Here is a 24,598-nt window from a genome sequence, read left to right as displayed (position 1 = left end):
GTAATAAGTTTAGTGTCTGTGTTTTGTGACTGCACCGCAAAACCGTGCGATTAGTAGATGAAAGGACGTGCATCTCCAATGGGAACAGGAAACATTTGATCCAGGAAAACATGTACGACACTGGTGATGGCATGTGCGTCACATGACAGGAATATGTTGTCGACCCACCTAACTTACACACTTGGCGAATGGGTAAAAAGATTCTTCTACCTTGCCCGATTTAGGTTTTCTTGTGGATGTGATAATCACTCCGAAAAAAGTAATGAAAACATAAGAGTTTGTCACATAAACTGCAAGAAATGAATGTAACAGTTCCACAGCCGCACAGTTTTCCCTGTGCTCTGTCAAAACATATGTTTTTAACGTTTTCAAATTTTTCCGTGCGTAGACCATCAAATCCTGCATATGTCCAAGCAAATCTGAACATGACCTGGAATTTTGGAAAGTGAAATTGATTATGTGTGAGTGCTTGAACTCTGATAATTGTCTGAAAATAAAAATTTAAACTTTTTACAGGAGGGAAGACTTGAACCAAGGACCTCTCATTCCGCAGCTGCTCACACTAACTACGGAACCATGACATTCCTGTGCCCACAGCATCCTTGATGTTGCCAATGTTGCCCATGGACTACTCAGTTTGTACATTTTGCTAATTTTTCATACTTCCAGAGAACTTCTTCCTTTTTTCTTGATTGATCTGTGTTCAGTTTTTCACGACCCATCCACTGTGCCAAATTATAACTAAATCTGAGGGGGGAGGGGGGGTGCGATGGGGAGGTTCCCTTGTGAGTACACAAGACAACTCTGCCAGTGCACTGCTCTTTTATACCTTATGTACATGATACCATCACCACCTGCATATGTGCATATCACTGTCCCATGACCTATGTCACCTCAGTGTATGCCATATATGTTGATACTCGCACACTCGCTCACCAAAAATTATAGGTGCTTCCAATGGAACTAGAATAATAAAACTTGGTAATAAGCAATGTTTCACAGTACAAATAAAGCAAAAATACAAAAAAAACATTAATTTGGAATTAGATCACACTTTTTTGCTCATCTGTCTTTCAGTACTCCTTTTTCTCAAGAGCAGATAGAGTTATCAAATTGAGATTTATGTCAGATACTGAAGTCTATGGTCCTTTGGCAGTGTAAAAACTTAAGCTTCAAGACAATGCAATCAAAATATATGGTCTTTTGTAAAGACCTCTTTTTCTCAGGAATGGGCAGAGGTTTCAAATTGAAATTTATGTCAAATATTAAAGAGTACTGACACTTAGCAGGATACATAATTTAAGCTTTTAAATCAATGCAATCAAAAGATATGGTGATGTATGTCGCATATTTTGAGGCTTGCAAACTCATTCATCAAATCCTACAGATGAATTGTCTACAGGGTGATTCACGAGGAGTGTCACATAATTTGTGAGTTGATTCTACATGTGAAAATAAACCGAGAAAGTCCAATGAACATGTGTCTGACTTTTGATTGTTACAGAAATGTAGTGGGTTGAAGACTATACACATCTGTGAATGATTATGAAGACAAGTGTGAATATAACTAACTGAAATGCTGTGTAGGTGCTGTGGTGAACAGAATAATGGTGGAACAGATGACTGATCCATCCGACAAGTGGTGTTCATAAAACCCCCACCCATCTCAATGCACTTCTCAACATGCAGGTGGGTGTGTTGTGTTGCACATCAAACATTATTTCAGCAGGCTTTAATGTGGGCAACAGCATTGGTGATGCAAACAACAAGTTCTTCACATGTATCCACCTTCGTAGCGTACACATCCTCCTTTATCCAGCCCCATGAACAGAAGTCTATGAGGGTTAGGTAGGGTGCTCTGGCAGACCAGTTAATGGGTCCACCACAGGAAATGTGTAACTCAGATACTGGGATACTTGCCTGGTACAATGAATCAGCACTGAGCAAGGTGGCACACTGGTTAGCACACTGGACTTGCATTTGGGAGGACGATGGTTCAAATCCGCATCCAACCATCCTGATTTAGTTTTTCTGAAATTTTCCTAACTCGCTTCAGGCAGGTTTATGGTGTGGGTTTGTGGTTCATGGTGTGGGTTCCTGTAGTCATGTCCTAGTTCATGAACCACAGGCAACGTATGAGTGGCCAAGTAAGTGGTCCCGACAGTCAGGATACCAGTTACTTTGGAATAAGGCTGGGCATCTCGGACATATTTTGAGCCGTGGTCACCTTTGTGCTCATATGGCAAAGACTACCAAATCCACTGGTTAGTCCCTCAACCATTAGGGGTAAAACCCAATGGGACTCAGGGCAAGTAAGGCTAGCAACCTGCTTCCCTGGTACTTTAAATATGATGCTGACAACAATCAGAGCAAAATACCTCGGACCTTTGGAGGCGACGGAGTCCCACCTATAACTGACAAACCAGGGACTCCTAAGATACGACTTGGCAAACAAATGGTAATGAGATGGGGAGCTATTAACATCAATGGGGGCTACTCTGGGAAGAAGATAGAGCTGGCAGAGGCTGCAAGTAACATGGGGCTGGACGTTTTAGCTGTTAGTGACATTCGGGTAAGGGGTGAGAAAGAAGAGGAAGTGGGAGAATACAAGGTCTACCTGTCAGGAGTCAAAGCAGGAATAGCACAATGGGGTGTAGGGCTTTACATCAGGAAAGAAATGGAACCCAGCTTAGTTGCAATAAGGTATGTAAACGAACGACTGATGTGGATAGATTTGACAGTGTCTAGCAAGAAAATTAGGATTGTGTCAGTATATTTGCATTGTGAAGGAACAGATCAAGATAAGATGGATAGTTTTTATGAGGCACTAAGTGATGTAGTTGTTAGAGTAAAGGACAAGGACAGTGTTCTGCTCATGGGCGATTTTAATGCCAGGATTGGAAATCAAACAGAAGGGTATGAAAAGGTTATGGGTAAATTTGGAGAGGACATGGAGGCCAACAGGAACGGAAAACAACTCTTGGATTTCTGTGCCAGTATGGGCTTATTAATCACAAACTCTTTTTTTTTAAAAAACATAAGAACATTCACCGGTATACTTGGGAAGGCAGGGGAACCAGATCTGTCATTGACTATATTATAGCAGATCAGGAATTCAGGAAGGCTGTGAGGGACACACGTGTATTCAGGGGATTCTTTGATGACATTGATCATTATTTAATCTGCAATGAAATTGGGATTGTGAGGCCGAAAGTGCAGGAGGTCAGGTCCATATGTAGGAGGATAAGAGTGGAGAAACTTCAGGATAAGGAAATCAGGCACAGGTACATAACAGCGATCTCAGAAAGGTACCAGTTAGTTGAATATAGTCAATTACAGTAATTGGAAAAGGAATGGACAAGGTAAAGGGACACAGTACCAGAAGTGGCTAAAGAATGTCTTGGAACAGTAGTGTGTAAAAGTAGGATGAAGCAAACAGATTGGTGGAATGACACAGTCAAGGCAGCCTGTAAAAGGAAAAAGAAGGTGTATCAAAAATGGCTACATACTAAAACTCAGGTAGACAGAGAAAGTTATGTTGAAGAAAGAAACAAAGACAAACAGATAATTGCACCATCCAAGACGAAATCTTGGGAAGACTTTGGAAACAGGTTGGAGACTATGGGTCAAGCTGATGGAAAACCATTCTGGAGTGTAATTAGCAGTCTTCGAAAGAGAGGTAAGAAGGAAATGACAAGTATTTTGGAGAGGTAAGGAAAACTGCTGGTGAATCCTGTGGATGCCTTGGGCAGATGGAGGGAATATTTTGAAGAATTGCTCAATGTAGGTGAAGATACGATCAGTAATGTTTCAGATTTCGAGGTGGAATGGGATAGGAATGATGATGGAAATAGGATCACATTTGAGGAAGTGGAGAAAGTAGTCAATAGATTGCAGTGCAATAAAGCAGCTTGGGTGGATGAAAATAAGTCGGAACTCATCAAATTCAGTGGAATGTCAGGTCTTAAATGGCTACACAGGATAATTGAAATGGCCTGGGAGTCGGAGTAGGTTCCATCAGACTGGACAAAAGCAGTAATCACACCAATCTTTAAACATGGAAGCAGAAAAGATTTTAACAACTACAGAGGTATCTCTTTAATCAGCGTTGTGGGTAAAATCTTCTCAGGTATTGTTGAAAGGAAAGTGCGAGTATTAGTTGAGGACCAATTGGATGAAAATCAGTGTGGGTTTAGGCCTCTTAGAGGTTGTCAGGACCAGATCTTAGCTTACGGCAAATAATGGAGAAGTGTTATGAGTGGAACAGGGAATTGTATCTATGCTTTATAGATCTAAAAAAGGCATATGACCGGGTTCCTAGGAGGAAGTTATTGTCTGTTCTATGAGATTATGGAATAGGAGGCAAACTTTTGCAAGCAATTAAAGGCAGCAGTTAGAGTTGACGGTAAATTGAGTTCATGGTTCAGAGTAGTTTCAGGGGTAAGACAAGGTTGCAACCTGTCTCCTCTGTTGTTCATATTATTTATGGATCATATGTTGAAAACAATAGACTGGTTGGGTGAGGTTAAGATATGTGAACACAAAATAAGCAGTCTTGCATATACATATGACTTAGTTGTGATGGCAGATTTGATTGAAAGTTTGCAAAGTAATATTTCAGAGCTAGATCAGAAATGTAAAGACTATGGTATGAAGATTAGCATCTCCAAAATGAAAGTAATGTCAGTGGGAAAGAAATATAAACGGATTGAGTGCCAAATAGGAGGAACAAAGTTAGAACAGGTGGATGGTTTCAAGTACTTAGGATGCATATTCTCACAGGATGGCAACATAGTGACAGAACTGGAAGCAAGATGTTGCAAAGCTAATGCAGTGAGCGCTCAACTACGATCTACTCTCTTCTGCAAGAAGGAAGTTAGTACCAAGACTAAGTTATCTGTGCACCATTCAATCTTTCGGCCAACTTTGTTGTATGGGAGCGAAAGCTGGATGGATTCAGGTTACCTTATCAACAAGGTTGAGGTTACTGATATGAAAGTAGCTAGGATGATTGCAGGTACTAGTAGATGGGAACAATGGCAGGAGGGTGTCCACAATGAGGAAATCAAAGAAAAACTGGGAATGAACTCTATAGATGTAGCAGTCAGGGCGAACAGGCTTAGATGGTGGGGTCATGTTACACGCATGGGAGAAGCAAGGTTACCCAAGAGACTCATGGGTTCAGCAGTAGAGGGTAGGAGGAGTCGGGGCAGAACAAGGAGAAGGTACCTGTTTTTGGTTAAGAATGATTTTGAATAATAAGTTTAACATCAGAAGAGGCACCAATGTTAGCACTGAACAGGGGATCGTGGAGGAATTTTATAAGGGGGCGATGCTCCAGACTGAACGCTGAAAGGCATAATCAGTCTTAAATGATGATGATGATGATGCTTCAGGCACAAATGCCAGGATGGTTGCCACAAAAGCGCAAGGCCAATCTCCTTCCCCACCCTTTCCTAATCCACATATGAGAATAGTGGGTGTTCATGACACCACTGCATGTAAATGTAGCCTCATCTGTAAATGAAGTATACTGCATAATGTCTTTGTGTGCAGCCACGCATTCACAAAATTGTTGCCTACTTACTGAGTCACCTAGATGAATATGTTGCATGGGCTGCACATGGAATGGGTACAATGTAACTCATGTTTGTGAAACATCAAGCTGACAGCTAAGATACCTTGTACTGGTGGTGAGACTTCATTGTACCATTGCAATAATGTCTTCCCTTTCCTCAACTGACTGGACACCATCAAATTCTGATGTTATTTGCACACTGGGTCTGGATTCATGTAATGTTTGGAAAAATTGTAGGAAGTACCCTGGCACAGGGAAACGTCTCTGGTATTCTGTAACAGCCCAAGGGCACTATTGCTACAGTATCAGTAAACAAACATGTCCACGTATTCTGCATGGGTGAACATACATGGCATGTGGGTATTCATGGGCCCAATGGACTTGCTCAATTAAACAACACTCAAGCACCACACACACACACACACACACACACACACACACACACACAAGGCTTCACAATCACTCATTGATCCAACCCACGACTGCACAAGGCATATGCTTGCAGCTGTTGCCTCGGTGCGATGTCACAGTGCTGCCATCTGTTGGAGAATCCCCACACATTTTGTATGATGGATCAGTCCTCTGTACCATCACTATTCTGTCCACCACAGTGCCTACACAGCAATTAGGTAAGTAATATTCACACTTGTCTTCATATTCATTGATGGATGTGTGCAGGCTTCTACTTGTTCCAGTTCCATAATGATCGAAATGAGATATGTGTTAATAGGGCTTCTTCAGTTTATTTTCTCATGTATAATCACCTCAAAAATTATGTAACATTCCTCCTGAATCACCCAATACATACGTGCCAGGCCTGCAGTTCTAGCAGCAAAGCGCGTGCCTGGAAATCTAGATGCCACTGGATCAAATCTCTGTCAGACCGCAAATTTTTCAGTCCTTATTTTAACCTAGACATCACCTCTCAATAATGTGAGTAGTCACCAGAAACAAGATGTGGTTTGGATTCCAGGTTAAACTGTAGCTCCCCTTTTCGCAATTGGATAATTAGGGTAGGTTATGGACATGCAAGTCGCTGAACTGACATTAAATAGAAAGACTTTCACCACAACACTGAACCACATAATCCACCATAGTTTGAAATAACTTACTTTTCTCAGTGTTCACAGTTAGTCCTGTAACTTTATACCCTCTAGTTAACACAACTAAATGGAACCAGTATTCTATGGTGGAGAATCCTGTGATAATAGTACCATCTAGACAGTGATATGTTTTTTTTTTTAAAAAACTAATATTTTTGTTTCCCATGTAACTGCGGCAGAAGCAGTTCCCATAGCAAGTCTAGCAAAGTTATACAAGCCCCAAGGAGTAATAATGGTTTGCACATCTTGAGATGGCTCATCCATTTCTAACTGTAACTAGGCACTATACAAGCTGGTCCATTGATAGTGACTGGGCCAAATATCTCATGAAATAAGTATCAAATGAAAAAACTACAAAGAGTGAAACTCGTCTAGCTAGAAGGGAGAAACCAGATGGTGCTATGGTTGGCCCGCTAGATGGTGCTGCCATACGTCAAACAGATATCAACTGCATTTTTTAAAACAAGAACCCCCATTTTTTATTACATATTTGTGTAGTACATAAAGAAATATGAATGTTTCAGTTGGACCACTTTTTTCGCTTTGTGATAGATGGCGCTGTAATAGTCACAAACGTACAAGTACCTGGTATCACATAACATCACACCAGTGTGGACGGTATTTGCTTCATGATACATTACCCATGTTAAAGTGCACCGTTTACCAATTGTGGAAAAGGTCAATATCGTGTTGATGTATGGCTATTGTAATCAAAATGCCCAACGGGCGTGTGCTACGTATGCTGCTCGGTATCTTGAACGGCATCATCCAAGTGTCAGGACCGTTCGCCGGATAGTTATGTTATTTAAGGAAACAGGAAGTGTTCAGCCACATGTGAAACGTCAACCACGACCTGCAAGAAATGATGAGGCCCACGTAGGTGTTTTAGCTGCTGTCACAGCTAATATGCACATCAGTAGCAGACAAATTGCGTGAGAATCGGGAATCTCAAAAAAGGTCAGTGTTGAGAATGCTACATTAACATTGATTGCACCCGTGCAATGTTTCTATGCACCAGGAATTGCATGGTGATGACTTTGAACATCATGTACAGTTCTGCCACTGGGCACAAGAGAAATTACGGGATGATGACAGATTTTTTGCACACATTCTATTTAGCGACGAAGCGTCATTCACCAACAGCAGTAACGTAAACCGGCATAATATGCACTATTGGGCAACGGAAAATCCACGATGGCTGCAACAAGTGGAACATCAGCGACCTTGGTGGGTTACTGTATGGTGCGGCACTATGGGAGGAAGGATGATTGGCCTCCATTTTATCGATGGCAATCTAAATGGTGCAATGTATGCTGATTTCCTACGTAATGATCTACCGATGTTACTACAAGATGTTTCATTGCATGACAGAATGGCGATGTTCTTCCAACACGATGGATGTCCGGCACATAGCTCGCGTGCAGTTGAAGCAGTATTGAATAGCATATTTCATGACAGGTGGATTGGTCTTCAAAGCACCATACCAAGGCCAGCACATTCACCAGATCTGACGTCCCTGGAATTTCTTTGTGTGGGGAAAGTTGAAGGCACGCTGTAACAGCATGCATTCTCAGAAATGATAAGTTCACAAAGGCACGTGTATCACATTGGAACAACCAAAATAAAATGTTCAAACGTACCTACGTTCTGTACTTTCATTTAAAAAACCTACCTGTTACCAACTGTTCATCTAAAATTGTGAGGCATATGTTTGTGACTATTACAGTGCCATCTGTCACAAAACGAAAAAAGTAGTCCAACTAAAACATTCATATTTATTTATGTACTACACAAATATGTAATAAAAAATGGGGGTTTCTATTTAAAAAAAAACATAGTTGATATCCATTTGACCTATGGGAGTGCCATCTAGAGGGCCAACCATAGCGCCATCTGGTTTCCCCCTTCAAGCTAGACAAGTTTCATTCTTTGTAGTTTTTTCGTTTGATGCTTATTTCATGAGATATTTGGCTTGGCCACGATCAGTGGACCACCCTGTATAGGTGACTTTCTCTCTTCATAAATTTCTTCTGTCTTTGGTACGGGATGTTAAGGAATGACAAGGTTAGGATTAATAACAGATATCTTAAAATCCCCACAAATTCTCACTTTAGGCATTTGTCCTTTAGCCAACTGAATGATAGGCACAATAGGTGTTGCATTTCTAACTCTGGTAATTTCTTGTCTGCCAACTTGACAAGGATTTTTTCCTCAACACTATATTTCATGTTCCATTTTCTACAAGAAATTGGTGAGCCAGAGGAACTGACCTGGTACCTAGGGTAACGGTCTGAGCCCCTTCTTTTAGCACTAGGGTACCTGTGGCGCCATTTAAGATTCAGGCCTTTTATGAAGACCTCAGGATATCCCTTCACAAGTTTTTTCAAGCAGACTGCTTGTGTCTGTGAATGTGCGGGTGGATATGTGTGTGTGTGCGCGAGTGTATACCTGTCCTTTTTTTCCCCATAAGGTAAGTCTTTCCGCTCCCGGGATTGGAATGACTCCTTACCCTCTCCCTTAAAACACACATCCTTTCATCTTTCCCTCTCCTTCCCTCTTTCCTGATGAAGCAACTGTTGGTTGCGAAAGCTTGAATTTTGTGTGTATGTTTGTGTTTGTTTGTGTGTCTATCGACATGCCAGCGCTTTCGTTTGGTAAGTCACATCATCTTTATATATATCTTGTGTCTGTATATGTATGGATGGATATGTGTGTGTGTGTGTGTGTGTGTGTGTGTGTGTGTGTGTGTGTGTGTGTGTGTTTGTGTGTGTGCGTGTGCGAGTATATACCTATCCTTTTTCCCCCTAAGGTAAGTCTTTCCGCTCCCGGGATAGGAATGATCCTTACCCTCTCACTTAAAACCCACATCCTTTCGTCTTTCCCTCTCCTTCCCTCTTTCCTGAAGAAGCAACCGTTGGTTGCAAAAGCTAGAAATTTTGTATGTGTGTTTGTGTGTTATTTTATTGTGCCTGTCTACCGGCACTTTCCCGCTTGGTAAGTCTGGAATCTTTGTTTTTAATATAAGGCTTGGAATCTTTGTTTTTAATATATATCTAAAAACAAAGATGATGTGACTTACCAAACAAAAGCGCTGGCAGGTCGATAGACACACAAACAAACACAAACATACACACAAAATTCAAGCATTCGCAACCAACGGTTGCTTCATCAGGAAAGAGGGAAGGAGAGGGAAAGAGAAAAGGATGTGGGTTTTAAGGGAGAGGGTAAGGAGTCATTCCAATCCCGGGAGCGGAAAGACTTACCTTAGGGGGTAAAAAGGACAGGTATACACTCGCACACACACACATATCCATCCACACATACACAAGAAACTTCCACATGGGAAAAATATATTAAAAACAAAGATTCCAAGACTTACCAAGCGGGAAAGCGCCGGTAGATAGGCACAATGAATAAAACACACAAACACACACACAGAATTTTGAGCTTTCGTAACTGGCGGCTGCTTCGTCAGGAAAGAGGGAAGGAAAAGGAAAGATGAAAGGATGTGGGTTTTAAGGGAGAGGGTAAGGAGTCATTCCAATCCCGGGAGCGGAAAGACTTAACTTAGGGGGAAAAAAGGATAGGTACATACTCGCGCGCGCGCCCACACACACACACACACACACACACACACACACACACACACACACACACACACACACATCCATCCATCCTTTTTTCCCCCTAAGTCTTTCTGCTCCCGGGATTGGAATGACTCCTTACCCTCTCCCTTAAAACCCACATCCTTTCATCTTTCCTTTTCCTTCCCTCTTTCCTGACGAAGCAGCCGCCGGTTGCGAAAGCTCGAAATTCTGTGTGTGTGTTTGTGCGTTTTATTTATTGTGCCTATCTACCGGCGCTTTCCTGCTTGGTAAGTCTTGGAATCTTTGTTGCATGGAGTTAATATGAACCCAACTGACAAGCTTAGACGATGTTCAGTGATCTGACATCAGGAGCTCATGGTCTATAATTGCTTCTCTATGAATTACACATATATTCTCTTTGAAATTCTACAACCAGAATTTAGAATTAAAATTAAACCTATGAATCATTCAGTAAATTAGGACTGTAGTATATAGGCCTTACACTGACTGCCTTGCTTACAGCACAATGTCTTCACTCTGTGAGTTGCTTACCCTTGGCCCAAAGGCCAGGGACTATTTACAAATACTACCAGGGTATCATGCACTGTGTACACAATACTGTGTACAAACATTTGGTTCACTCACTGTTTGCTACAGGTTCCACCAGGGGACATCACCCACACTTCCAAGAAGTGCGCCCATCAGACAGCTGAAGGCACTGCTATCAAGGGAACAAGTATGTCACGTAGCCATGAACATAGTTCCACCTGCCAGATACTTAAGGTGAAGCACAACCTGCAGTGGCAGCACTCAACTGCTTATTCAGTCCCGGGCCAGGAGCCAGCTATACTCATAGCCCATAGCCCAGGCTGAGACCAGCCTGGATGCTCTACTCTACACCACACCACCTCCGCACTGCTCTGCAGCACTCCACACCACACGCCCTCCCGGAAGCCGATCTACAGCCACTCAGGATGAGGTTTCCCTCAGAACTGGTATTACAACAGTGAACTTTGTTTCTGTTATTCTCAATGCTCGCAAACAATCTTTTAGTTGCAATCTGTACCAAACTTTACTGTGAACTTATGCCATGAGTGAAGCATTCTTAAGTTCAGCCTGGGAATCATCAGTTACTACAGAGTGCATCACCCACTAACAGTGATGAGGTGGGTAAAACAAGGATTTAACAATGGTGGCAGGAATATCACAATTAAAGAAACAGATGACACACATATATTAATAAAGATCCCAAACACATTCATAGCAGACACTGCCAGGAGAATAATGACTAGGCTTTGAATTGGTTGATAGGCAACTGCTTAAGCTAACCCTAATCTTGCAAGAACTCATACTGATCAATTCCAAACAAATTAAAACGACTTACAGGCCCTAGAAGTAGGTATCAATTGGCTTATACTGGATGAGGTTTCCTGTGTGAATTTCTGGGTATCCAGATGGATAATAAATGAATAAGACAAGCAAAATGCTCAGTTCTGTCTGTCTTACACTTGGAAACCTCTCTCCCTCTCTATGTTGACCTGCAGACAGGATCAGTTGCATACTTTTACACTTACATCATAATCTGTGCCATAATCTTTGGGAATATTGCAACTAAAGTCAAAAAAGTATTTATCCTACACAAGCGTGTAGTAGCAATATCATGTAAAGTTGGTAACCAAAACTCTTGAAGAAGCCTCTTCAGGTACCTAAGGATTCTTACATGTATTTTCAAAACATATACTACTGGTAAATAACAACAGTGAATTTACAATGAACTCAGCAATTCACAATGACCATACTATGAGTTGAAATAATTTACGTACATATAATTTACAGTTGTCAACGTGTAACTCAACTCGTACCACATACCTGACAGTTCTCTTTCACAATGTGTGAGTGAATGAATGAATGACGATCAAAATATGTTATATAACTAATGCAACAGATCTGGGGCAAAGTCAATGCACTACTGTTTATCTGTTCCCTGCTATACAAAATTTTTTAATTGGCTTTTCAGTATAGTAACTTCCAATAAAGTGAAAGACCATACAATTTGTATTTAGAGACTTTTATCATGGACCTGTAGTGCTTACTGATCATGGAATACCTACTGCTCAACAAATAACCTTACCTCTTTCACTTCCTTCAGTAACTTGCACTGTTAATTCACATAACTGTCTGGTAGCTATTTGCTAGATGACACGTTATGCAGTAAACATTATCCACAGTATCACATATACACCAATAATTTCATCATATTGTCGGGAGTGGAGCCTCACAATGGTGTAAGAGTGGGAAATGTGCAACAGACTCTGCCCACGATTAGGAAAGCTATGAATACCACTAATTTTAAGGAGATGACAGTACTGCTGCTAGGCAGCAGTCATGGTAGAATTGTAGGCTCTCAGTTACAAGAGAAATCAGAGGAAGAGTATCACGTCACCAACATTTTCAAGCCCAGTGCTTGAGGTTTAGGGTGTTTGTGTAAAAAATCCATGGAAGATGATCAGATAATGTTAGTTGAGGGTGGAGGGAAGGGAAAAGCTTGGACAGCAATGGAGTGTGCAACATAGGTGGTGACCTGAGCAAGACAGTTTCCTGTACTGGTAGCACCAAAGTGTGCCTAGCTCAGCTGTTCTGACAGTGTTATCAGTCTCATCTTGGCAATGCCCTATGGTGAGTTAATGCAGAGCTGGAATGGTATAGATGGTTGCTGACTCAGTACACATTGCACTGGTGCTGGTGGGGACTATCAGTAGGTGGGTCTACAGTCTGCACCTCAAAAGGACTGATATGGAGAGGTCGATGGAGCTAATTAGTGAGTGTAGCAGGTTGGTATGGGTCCAGATGGCCACATACCTGTCACAGTGTGAAGGACTAGACCCTTTTGTGTGAAGGACTACACCTTTTTTAGGACTAATCATGAGAACAGTCTCCCGTCCCTTAAAAGTGTTTCAATCTGTTTAGAGATTTCTTCGCTGTGTACACGGAAGATAGAATGCACCATACCAGAGTACACACTCACCAGTTACAGGGTTATCAGAGAGGGAAGTAAATCATAAGGATAAACACAACCAAAATTTGCTCAGAATTATAATTTTCATCAAACAAGGATTGTATTAAAAATGAAGTACACCAGCTTGAAGTTGAATTGAAGTCTTTGAAGAGCACAGCTCTAGAGAAACTGAAGTACAAAATATAGTGCTATCATCACAAGTATGTGCAAGTTGCTACTGTAGGGCTACTGGTACCTTAAAGGATGGGGGATTATGTGTTTATGTCACAAATGGCTCACATTTTAGAGCTAGTGAAGATCTGATCACAATTAGTGATGACTAGGTTGGGGAGTAAAGGGACCAAACTCCAGGGTTAACAGTCCAGACACAAATAGTGTAGATACAGGTTTGGAATTGGCAGCTGTTGAATTAAAAGCTAGAAATCCACGAACAAGTTAATCATTCTGTGCTTGTACCACTCACCTACTGGTACTGTGTACTTTCTTCAATAAATTATCTGAAGTACAGGCTCAGCCCTCAAACGAATTTAGTAATAACTTTCTAAATATGTGAAAATATATGGCTTAACTAATTAATGGAAAATCTCATATAAAGATGTGAAACAATTACTAACAAAGAGATAGAGGGGCTGGCCAGTACTTACCTCAGCTCAGTACAGCCGATAGAAACACAAAAAACAACCGAAAATTTAAGCTCCTAGCTTTCGGAATAAATGTTCCTTCATCAGGGAGGAGAGAGGGGAAAGAAAGGGAAGAAGGGAAAGTGGATTTAGTTACTCACAACCCAGGTTATGAAGCAACAGGGAAAGGAAAACAGGGAAGGTAGCAAGGATGGAGGCATGGTTGTCAGAGGGAACCTGGGTTGTGAGTAACTAAATCCACTTTCCCTTCTTCCCTTTCTTTCCCCTCTCTCCTCCCTGATGAAGGAACATTTATTCCGAAAGCTAGGAGCTTAAATTTTCGGTAAAATATATGGCTTGGCACAAATGATAAAAACCGATACTAGGCTATCAAAAAGTTCATTGCCAGTCTTAGACTATGTATTGACAAATATTGACAGGGAAAATTGTAAAGCATTTATATAGGAGCTTGGCCTTTCTGATCATTACTGTTAGATAATAAAGCTAAAGATATGTCTGGTAAAATGCACAAAACTAGAGGCCCATAAAAGGAGCATCTCGGAACACACAATATGTATTTTTTCTAGGGCACTGGCAAATCAAATCAGGGATCAACTCAATATGACAAAATAATACATAATGTAGAAAATAAAATGAAAGTAGTTGCGGATGTCATAAAACATGAAACTGGAAACAAGTATAACAACATGCAAATGGAAGACCAAACAAAAAATCCTCAGGAAGTAGCAAGTTTTGTAAATGACCATGAGCTTGAAGGCAATAAGACAATACAGAATTTAAAAAGATAAAGAAGTCAGCAGGAACAAATGATGTTCCAGTCTCTGCTCTGAAGGAGTGCATAGGCAGTGTACAAACCCATTAACAAATGTAATAAATGAGTCCTTTACTTCATGTATTTTTTTCTTAGTTCTCTAAGCATGCACCAACTGTTACCTTATTAAATAAAGGTAATGCAGAGTATAGGCTCAGTACTGTCAATATTCTAAAAAATGATTACATTAATAATGAAAGATATATTAATGAGTCAACTGAAAAAATATTAAATACAGGTTTGTTTCTGAAGTAGAAGTAGAAGCAGAAGCATAATAGTGGCCATTACACAGTTCACAAAAATGGTGGTTGGTGTTCTTAACAAAAATGCCTATGTCACAGGCATATTCTTAATCTTTGTATCTGTATTTTATTCGTCTCATGACATACATTTTACAGATCATCTGATCGTATTGTACAAGAGAGATTTCATTTCTTTGCTTTTGGTGTACACAGTTACACACTTTTCTAACACTAATTTTACCAGCACATCTTTATGTTGAACACAATAATATTATTAAATTGTTTTTTCTCATGATATACCAATACATAAAACGTAGTAGGTGAATATGGATTGGGTCTAAGAAGTGCAAGAGGAAGCCGCCTGGTAGAATTTTGCACAGAGCATAACTTAATCATAGCTAACACTTGGTTCAAGAATCATTAAAGAAGGTTGTATACATGGAAGAACCCTGGAGATACTAAAAGGTTTCAGATAGATTATATAATGGTAAGAAAGAGATTTAGGAACCAGATTTTAAATTGTAAGACATTTACAGGGGCAGATGTGGAATCTGATCACAATCTATTGGTTATGAACTGTAGATTAAAACTGAAGAAACTGCAAAAAGGTGGGAATTTAAGGAGATGGGACCTGGATAAACTGAAAGAACCAGAGGTTGTACAGAGTTTCAAGGAGAGCTTAAGGGAACTATTGACAGGAATGGGGGAAAGAAATACAGTAGAAGAAGAATGGGTAGCTCTGAGGGATGAAATAGTGAAGGCAGCAGAGGATCAAGTTGGTAAAAAGACGAGGGCTAGTAGAAATCTTTGAGTAACAGAAGAGATGCTGAATTTAATTGATGAGAGGAGAAAATGCAAAAATGCAGTAAGTGAAGCAGGCAAAAAGGAATACAAATGTCTCAAAAATGAGATCGACAGGAAGTGCAAAATGGCTAAGCAGGGATGGCTAAACGACAAATGTAAGGATGTAAAGGCTTATCTCACGAGAGGTAAGATATATACTGCCTACAGGAAAATTAAAGAGACCTTTGGAGAAAAGAGAACCTCTTGCATGAATATCAAGAGCTCAGATGGAAACCCAGTTCTAAGCAAAGAAGGGAAAGCAGAAAGGTGGAAGGAGTATATAGAGTGTCTGTACAGGGGCGATGTTCTTGAGGACAATATTATGGAAATGGAAGAGGAGGTAGATGAAGATGAAATGGGAGATACGATACTGCGTGAAGTCCTTTGCTGTCTCCGACAGAGACAGCAAAGGACTTGGAAGAGCAGTTGAATGGAATGGACAGTGTCTTGAAAGGAGGGTATAAGATGAACATCAACAAAAGCAAAATGAGGATAACGGAATGTAGTCGAATTAAGTCGGGTGAAGCTGAGGGAATTAGATTAGGAAATGAGACACTTAATGTAGTAAAGGAGTTTTACTATTTGGGGAGCAAAATAACTGATGATGGTAGAAGTAGAGAGGACATAAAATGTAGACTGGCAATGGCAAGGAAAGGGTTTCTGAAGACGAGAAATTTGTTAACATCGAGTATAGATTTGAATGTCACGAAGTCATTTCTGAAAGTATTTTATGGAGTGTAGCCACGTATGGAAGTGAAACATGGACAATAAATAGTTTGGACAAGAAGAGAATAAAAGCTATCGAAATGTGGTGCTACAGAAGAATGCTGAAGATCAGATGGGTAGATCACATAACTAATGAGGAGGTACTGAATAGGATTGGGGAGAAGAAGAGTTTGTGGCACAACTTGACTAGAAGAAGTGATTGGTTGGTAGGACATGTTCTGAGGCATCAAGGGTTCACCAATTTAGTACTGGAGGGCAGCGTGGAGGGTAAAAATCGTAGAGGGAGACCAAGAGATGAATACACTAAGCAGATTCAGAAGGATGTAGGCTGCAGTAGGTACTGGGAGATGAAGAAGCTTGCACAGGATAGAGTAGCATGGAGAGCTGCATCAAACCAGTCTCAGGACTGAAGACCTCAACAACAACAACCAATACATAGTATCTAAATTTTACAGGCCTTATTTCATAGATACAATATTATACACAACATTATGATATCAAATTCTCACATTGTTAAAATGATCATCTCATCACTCATGAATTCCTCAGCTGAGTAACAGCATTTTTCCACCAAGAGTTCCTGTAGTTTTCACTTCAGTGAACTCACCTCCATGCTCAGTACATCTCTACCCTAGAGTTTATTGTAGACTTCAAATTCCCATGTACATTTGTGTCTGTTGGGACAGTGCTAAGTGATGTGGGGGGAAGCATGAAATTTTCTTTAGTGTTGTACATATGTTTGAAATGGTCTTCTTCAGTTAACTCATAAGTACTGTGTCTTGTCCAACACTTTAGACCCTGTTGACTATACAACTCTGCCAAACAAAACTAGAAGCAACAGAAGTAAGAGGAATAGCAAGTGAATGGTTCCAGTCTTAGCTGGAAAACAGAGTCGAACACATTCACATGTATGCTCACGACAAATTTTTAATAAAACAATTGTTGGAAAAATTGTTTTTCTGGGGTACAATGGTGCAACTCCGTACTTAATGTATATAAATGAATTTACAGACAGCAACAGACATGGAGAAAAAGTTATCTGCACCGATTACAGCAACATCACAGTTACTTATAACTTGTAATAGAGAAAGTAAATGAAACTGTCCAGGATTTTTCCAATTGGACAGCATATAATAAATTAACAAAGAACCTAAATAAACTAAATAGCATACATTTCAGTAAAAAAGGAAGAACAACTCAATCATATTAAGCACAGACAATAAAACTTAGATTGTGTTACAAAACATTTTTGGAATGAATAAAAAGGTTTTTGGTATGAATATTGATTGTCAGTTAATATGGAATGAACACACAAAGATACTGGCAAAAAGCATGTCATCAGCACATCATGCTCTTCAAGTCCTACCATCAATTTGTAACAGCCAATGTCTTGTGGTGATGTATGATTCCTATTACCACTCAGTTTTTAACTAAGTAATTCTTTTCTGGAGAGCAGAGGCTCAAATCATGGACATAATTTTCAAATTTTAGAACTGCACCATAAGAATAAATGAAAGTAGTGATTGGGTTCATTGTAAAGAACTATTTTAAAAATTTGTATCCGTACTGTACCAAGTCAGCATATGTACCAATCTGTTGTGCATATCAGTATTTCACAAACAGCTCTATAGACCGTTTATTATTTATTTATCCACAGGCCATTTAGCACAACAATATCAGACATGCAAGATACACTGCAGAAATTATATATATGGGATGAATCACCTAAAACTTGCACTGCAAATATTGTGGAAATGGAAAGTGCTATTGTGTCCAGTTTTCATAGAATGAGTAGGTAGTCAGAGGCTCGCAGTGTTAGCCCTTAATCTTAATTGAAATAATACTTTGAAAGTGTGTTTTTTGGGCAAACATAAACTTTTTATATGGAACAATGCCTACTGTCATTAACAACCTAAAAATTGGGTAAATTAGAATGTCAGTGGTGTTTGTTGCAGGATTCCAGTGCAAGTCATTTATAAGATAGCGTATTGTAAAAAGTTTCCATAGCAACAATTGTTTGTGCCATTTAACTTACGAAGTAGCTAGGTACAATGTTTTTATGTTTGCTTACAGTATGGTTGTGCATTTCTTAAGTACAAATCGAATTGTTAGTCAGTTACTGTGTGACTGTCCAAGCAGTAGGTCATGAGTGGATGATGGGATTTACCAATGCAGAAAAAGCTGACATGCTCATTGTGTGTGGAGAGTGTAGGAAGACTGCAGTTTGTTCTTGTATGGTACATGTGGCATATATCTCAAGGGATGTCAACCATCTTGACAACTATTTATCAACCTCTTCAACCAATTATGTGAAAGTTGTAGTGTAACACCTAGACAATGTAGCAGAAGGAAACAGATGTGGCAGAAGAGTGGGAAATTAATGTTATAGTTGCTGTTGCAGTTGATCTGCATGTTAGCTCCATGCAAGTGCATGAGGAAGTGGCGTGAGTCACGAAAGTGTCCTATGCATTCTCCATCCACATAGGTTCCATCGCTATCACATCTCTCTCCATTAAGAGCTGCATGGAAATCATTAAAAGAATTGTGTTAACTTCTGTACATGAGTATTAAGACAGGATATTCCAGGTGTATCATATATATTGTTTAGTGATGAAGCCACATTTACCAAACATGGCCAGGTAAACCACCAAAACATGCACTATTGGTCTATTGACAATCGCCATTGGCTTTTTTGGATGGAACATCAGTGCCCATGGAGTTCAAATTAGTGGTTTGGGATAGCAAACCATCAGCTCATTGGCCCATTTTTCATAGACAGAACACTGAATGTGCACAAGTTTCACAGCCTCTCTAACAGATGATCTTTCAAGAATGCTAGAAAACGCTCCTCTGCAGACTAGGAGGAGCTTGTGGTACCTACATGATGGCTTTCCAGTCCATAATGCACAAAGTCCTACAGCATGTCTTCATGAATTGTTTCCAAAATGTTGGGATGGACATAGAGAATCTGTACTTTGGCTGACCTGCTCCCCAGACTGATGCCTGTAGACTTTCTGTAGGGAAAGCTGGAAGATGCTACCCACAAGGACATACCAACTATGCCCAATGATATACAATGATGTATTACTGCAAAATGCTTGGACATCTCCACTGAAATTCTAGTAAATGTGCAGCAGTGTTCCATACCACTTTAATAGTGTATCCACTAGTGTTGTTCTTTAATGTGCTATCACAGGTATTGTACAGATGTCAGTATGGGAACTTTTCAAAATACAATACCTCATAAACAACTCACATTAGAATCCTGCAACAAACACCACTGACATTCTAATTTACACTACTTTGAGTCTGTTAATGTCAACAGGCATTGCTCCAAGGACACGGGCATTGTTCCATTTAAAAAGTGTATGTTTCCATAAAAAACACTTTCGAAGTATTATTACAATCTGCTGATTGGCTAACAATACAGGCTCCTGACTACCAACCCACTGTGGAAAAACTGCACATGAATAGCACTTTCCATTTCCGCAATAATTGCAGAGCACGTTTTAAATGATTCACTATATATGTCAACAAAGTAGGATAGGATTAGATGAGAATAGGCACAGGGCAGGAAGTCAGCCACAGCCTAATCAAAGGAACCATCCCAGCATTCACCTTAGTAACTTGGGGAAACCATAGAAAACCCAAGTCAGGATGGCCAGATAGGGAATAAACGCCGGTTCTCCTTAATGCAAGTTCAGTACATTAACACCAGTGTAGCCACCTCGCTCGGTACATGATTGGAATGGGAATCACATGTCCGTAGTCCTGGGACAAGAGCCAATTTAGACTTGTATTTATCAAGGAAAAATAAACAAAAAACTCAAGACGGCATTTTCTATCAGGAAGTAAAATTGTTTAATGAACAGACCAAGAATATGACAAAACTTACTGAAAATACATCTATTTAAAAAGGCACCTAAAACATACTTCATAAACAATGCATACTACACAATTAAAGATTACTTACAGGACTCAGATTCTGGTTAATAACAAAAGAGGACAACTACAACACCTTCAGTATTAGAATGCAGAATCAAAATATACTACTTATATAAGAAAATGATGTGCTAATGACATGTAGTGCATGATACTAATGTCTTATTCTCCTGCAATCAGCATTTCATTCATATAGGGGATGTTGGCTTACTAGTTTCCTAGATGGTCTGAAGGATGGATGTCGTGATTTGCTTGGGGTATAATAGGATGTTTATGGATCTTTAGTCAAATTTCTGAATGAAATGAAGGGACTGCATGGGGTATAGCTCATATTTGTGGTCCTGGAGCCACCAGCGGGTGTGTAATGTGTGCAGTGATGGTGTGGGGAGATGGTATCAGACAGTGGAACTTTCTTTTTAATTTTTTTTATGCATTATAAGTTATTTTGGACAAATTGTTTATAATCTAAACCATATTGTACAATAAGGACCTATTAAATGAGGTAGTGCAGGTGTCAAAACACTAACCTCATATTCAAGAGGCTGGAGTTTGCTCTGTTCAACCACCCTGTTTAGTTTTTCTGTGGGTTTCTTAAATCATTTCAGGCAGATACCAGTATGATACCTTCAGCAATACCTACAACTGGCCCCTGTAATATCTTTATAAAAACATCCTTATATATTCTGTGTATATATATATCTTTGAACTGTTTATTACTATTGTATTATGATGACACAGTATTATGATGACACAGTATTATGATGAAACATGTGCAGGCATTAAAAGAACAGCTTTTAGTGTAACAGGATGACAATGTATCATAATATCGTTTTCCTGTTATGAATGTTGAATATGACACAGTAGTGGAAAGCGTGAAAAATCATCTTGTTGAACAAAGTTAGATGGTTTGAGATTTCTGCTGGGATCAGTTGACAGGTTTGTCTTCATAGCATGTCTTTGATAGTATGGATGAAGCATGTGATGCCAGCGAGAGAGAGGGGGCGCAAGCGGGCAAGGAGAAGTGGCGCTGTACATGCAGAAGGGTTGGAAGCATAACAACTAGCCAGTGGATGGATTTGGTGTGGCTCCTGGGAGGAGAGGAGTATGTGTGTGTGAAGGCAGGCACATGCTCGTACTTTTGCTAGTTCGGAGGAAGAAGACAGCACGCAATGGGCTGTCTTGTGTAGAATGATGGTATGTCACTTTTGGAACTTCTGAAACTTTTGGTCATTGAAAACGAGGGTACTGATTTCAGTTTCACCCAATGAAGGATCTTATTCTAGAACCTTGTAGAACTGTGCTGTGAAGCTAAGTTGATTTAGTTTGGTGGAAATAAGACACGAACAGTAACCTGCTGTATTGGTTGAAAAGGACCTGTTATTCTGGTAGTCAGCTTGAGAAGTGTGGTATGAGTTGTACGAAGGCATGACCAGTCCAAGGGTTGAGTAGATTTTAATTAATTTTAAGTAAGGTTAGTCTGTACATGGTACTTTGATAAAAGGTTGTCTTTTCTGTTATTGTGACATCTCATTGTGAATGGTTATGTAGTACACTGGAATTTTTCTTGTTTGAGGGCTGTGAGATGATCCCTGAATGAATGAATAAACACATAAATAAATCAGACTGGTATACAACTTTTGCATATGTAACAAACAAAAACCAGATCCATGAAATACTTGACCTATACTCTGAGTATGCGAAACTCAAGAGTATAAGAAACTAAGTTCTTCACAGTTTAATCCATCACTACCCAAATAGAATATTTCAGTGGTTCCTATGAATGTGCAACAATTGCACTGCCATTCCCTCATGCTGAAATCATGTGAAATTATAAGTTATCCTTAGCAAATCTTCCAGGAAGTGTGGAATTGCATGTCAAGTAGACATTTTGCAGAGATCTCAATTCAGTTTCATGACTTACATCATTTCAATCTTGCTTTCTAAGTTATTTAGCCCTCATCTCCCTTTCATATTTTAGTTGCTGAGGTAGTCAGTACCTGAGGAAACACCTGCATTTACAAAATAATAATTCCTCCAGTCTCAGCCTCTGGCAATGTTTGGTTCACATATACAAATTAGACAAGCACATGCGTTGAATCATATTCTATATTACTATGGTAACACAATAAAAACTGAGTATCTGTAGGAGCAGTTATTTAAGCCTGAAGTTAGTAGACATAATTTAAAGAAAACAATGACTAAAATGATTGGTAAATATCATACCTTGTCACAGTAGGACTAAATTTCTCATCTTGATCTGGCTTACGGTGTGTAACCCTGGCATTGCTGATTTCAACTATGGAAAATAAGTCAAAGGTGCTAGTTAAGTAACAAAAACACACAATAGTTGAACTATGGTATGTTACACAAATATTGTCATAAATAAGCAGATATTTACAAATCGTTAAGTACTTAGTGACCACATACCAACATCACCAATGTTGTAGTTCTCCATTTCTGTCTCAATGAAATGTAATGATCCCCAACAGTTAACATTTATAAAATCGTATGGCGAATCTCTTATTGTGAAACTGCACACGCCTCTTTCTTCTGCAGAACCGACTGTATGATTTAAGTAAACAAAAAAAGGTACTACATTAATCATGCTATTTCACTACAAGTGATGAAAACAGATAAATATTCTGAAAATGAACAGGCTACCTCGACTTTGTATTTTTCTTGGATTCTGCTTCGCTATTATTATTCCAACTACAAAGTAATTGCTTGTCCCAGGTCCTAAGGCTTCAATTGGTAATCTTTTAATGCCAGCACCTGATTCCATCTTATAACTGTTCAAAAGGAAATGTTAATAATAAGCGATATTTTCTTTATTCGGAGTTGGTGTTACACTGCAGTAAGTCAGATAGATAAAAGACATTCACTCCACACTATTGCTAACTTAAAAATTACGAGTAAAGGCATACTGTATAGTAAATAAAAAGGAGTTTCTGTAACAGTCATCATTTAAATTAGTTATTGTCAGTGACTGGCAATTATTTGTACACCACAAAGTTTACAACGCATATAAATTAGTATTACTAAAGGATGTAATTTCAATATGTGTAAACTTGGTTTCACGCCCTCCTTAAACTACTGATCAGCGTCATCGTGATGGTAATTTGGCGTCTACAGTGGCCTGTATGTTAGACCATTTACTTTGTCAAACGAATGACGAGTTCTAAATGGATAAATCAGTGCAACTCAAGCAAGCTAGCTGCATATAAACAGATAATTATGCAACAAAAATTGTGTATTTCTCTGATCAAGTACCAGAATATTACAACTATATCATAGAAAAACTGAAAAACGAGCATAGGCTTGGCTTAACCTGACAATCAAGGTCTAAAACAATTGTAAATATAGTTTTTTTAAGAAATGAAATTAGCTACAAATACAAATGATGGTATCATTTTCAATTTACCACCGCTAAAAACAGTTCTTGATATTTCTGATTAGTTGTCGTTTAAACTACGTTGCGAGTGATTTGGTAACGAAGGTAAAACTCTATTTATCTACCGTCGATAATGCCTTACAAATATTTTACTTTCGAACATCAGTTTGAATTTAGCGCTTACGCCACCTTAACACTACGTTTTCTCTCGCTTCCAATAACGACTAATACGGTTATCGATAGGATGTTTTGAGTAATAATCGAACGGTAGCCTCACATTCGAAAGAATGCAACTGATAACTGGCTCAATTGTTTCAAAATTCTCAATAACGGTAACGAAGATCTTCGATGTAAATTCGTAGAATTTTACTAAGTAATTCCGTTTCAGCATATCGCTTGGAGTTTAAACAGCAAATATTCGAACTGTGTAAGAATATGACTTGCGCAATTGAATTCGGGATTTTCTCTAGTCATAGACGCTAAGTTTTCTGTGCACTTATCGTCTATAAATGAGTAAATGTAATGTTAATTGATTTTGCCATAAGCAGTACAGAAATACACACTTGCGTCTCACACTTCTGCATATGATATGTTAGGATTTAGGAACCAGGTTTTAAATTGTAAGACATTTCCAGGGGCAGACGTGGACTCTGACCACAATCTATTGGTTATGACCTGTACATTAAAACTGAAGAAATTGCAAAAAAGTAGGAATTTA

General features: G+C 39.4%; 1 protein-coding gene across 3 annotated transcripts in view; it reads right to left on the bottom strand.

Annotated features, from left to right (window-relative positions):
* Nucleotides 1–24,171, bottom strand: part of LOC126353865 (meiosis-specific with OB domain-containing protein) — a 284,756-nt gene extending 260,585 nt beyond the window's left edge. Inside the window, exons 1-4 of one of the 3 annotated variants that reach the window (XM_050003033.1) lie at nucleotides 23,911–24,171; nucleotides 23,151–23,278; nucleotides 22,917–23,051; nucleotides 22,713–22,785 (exon numbers count right to left, since the gene is read on the bottom strand). In XM_050003033.1, coding sequence (XP_049858990.1) covers nucleotides 22,713–22,785; nucleotides 22,917–23,051; nucleotides 23,151–23,271 — 329 coding nt within the window. In that variant the 5' untranslated portion in view covers nucleotides 23,272–23,278; nucleotides 23,911–24,171. Of the gene's footprint in view, nucleotides 1–22,712; nucleotides 22,786–22,916; nucleotides 23,052–23,150; nucleotides 23,279–23,413; nucleotides 23,457–23,910 lie in introns of those variants that run through there. The other 2 variants (XM_050003036.1, XM_050003035.1) reach the window with 2 other exon arrangements.
* Between the last annotated feature and the right edge of the window lie 427 nt (nucleotides 24,172–24,598).

Source organism: Schistocerca gregaria, chromosome 3, assembly GCF_023897955.1.
Source record: "Schistocerca gregaria isolate iqSchGreg1 chromosome 3, iqSchGreg1.2, whole genome shotgun sequence".
NCBI classification, from domain to species: domain Eukaryota; kingdom Metazoa; phylum Arthropoda; class Insecta; order Orthoptera; family Acrididae; genus Schistocerca; species Schistocerca gregaria.
This window is presented reverse-complemented; position numbering and strand designations above follow the sequence as displayed.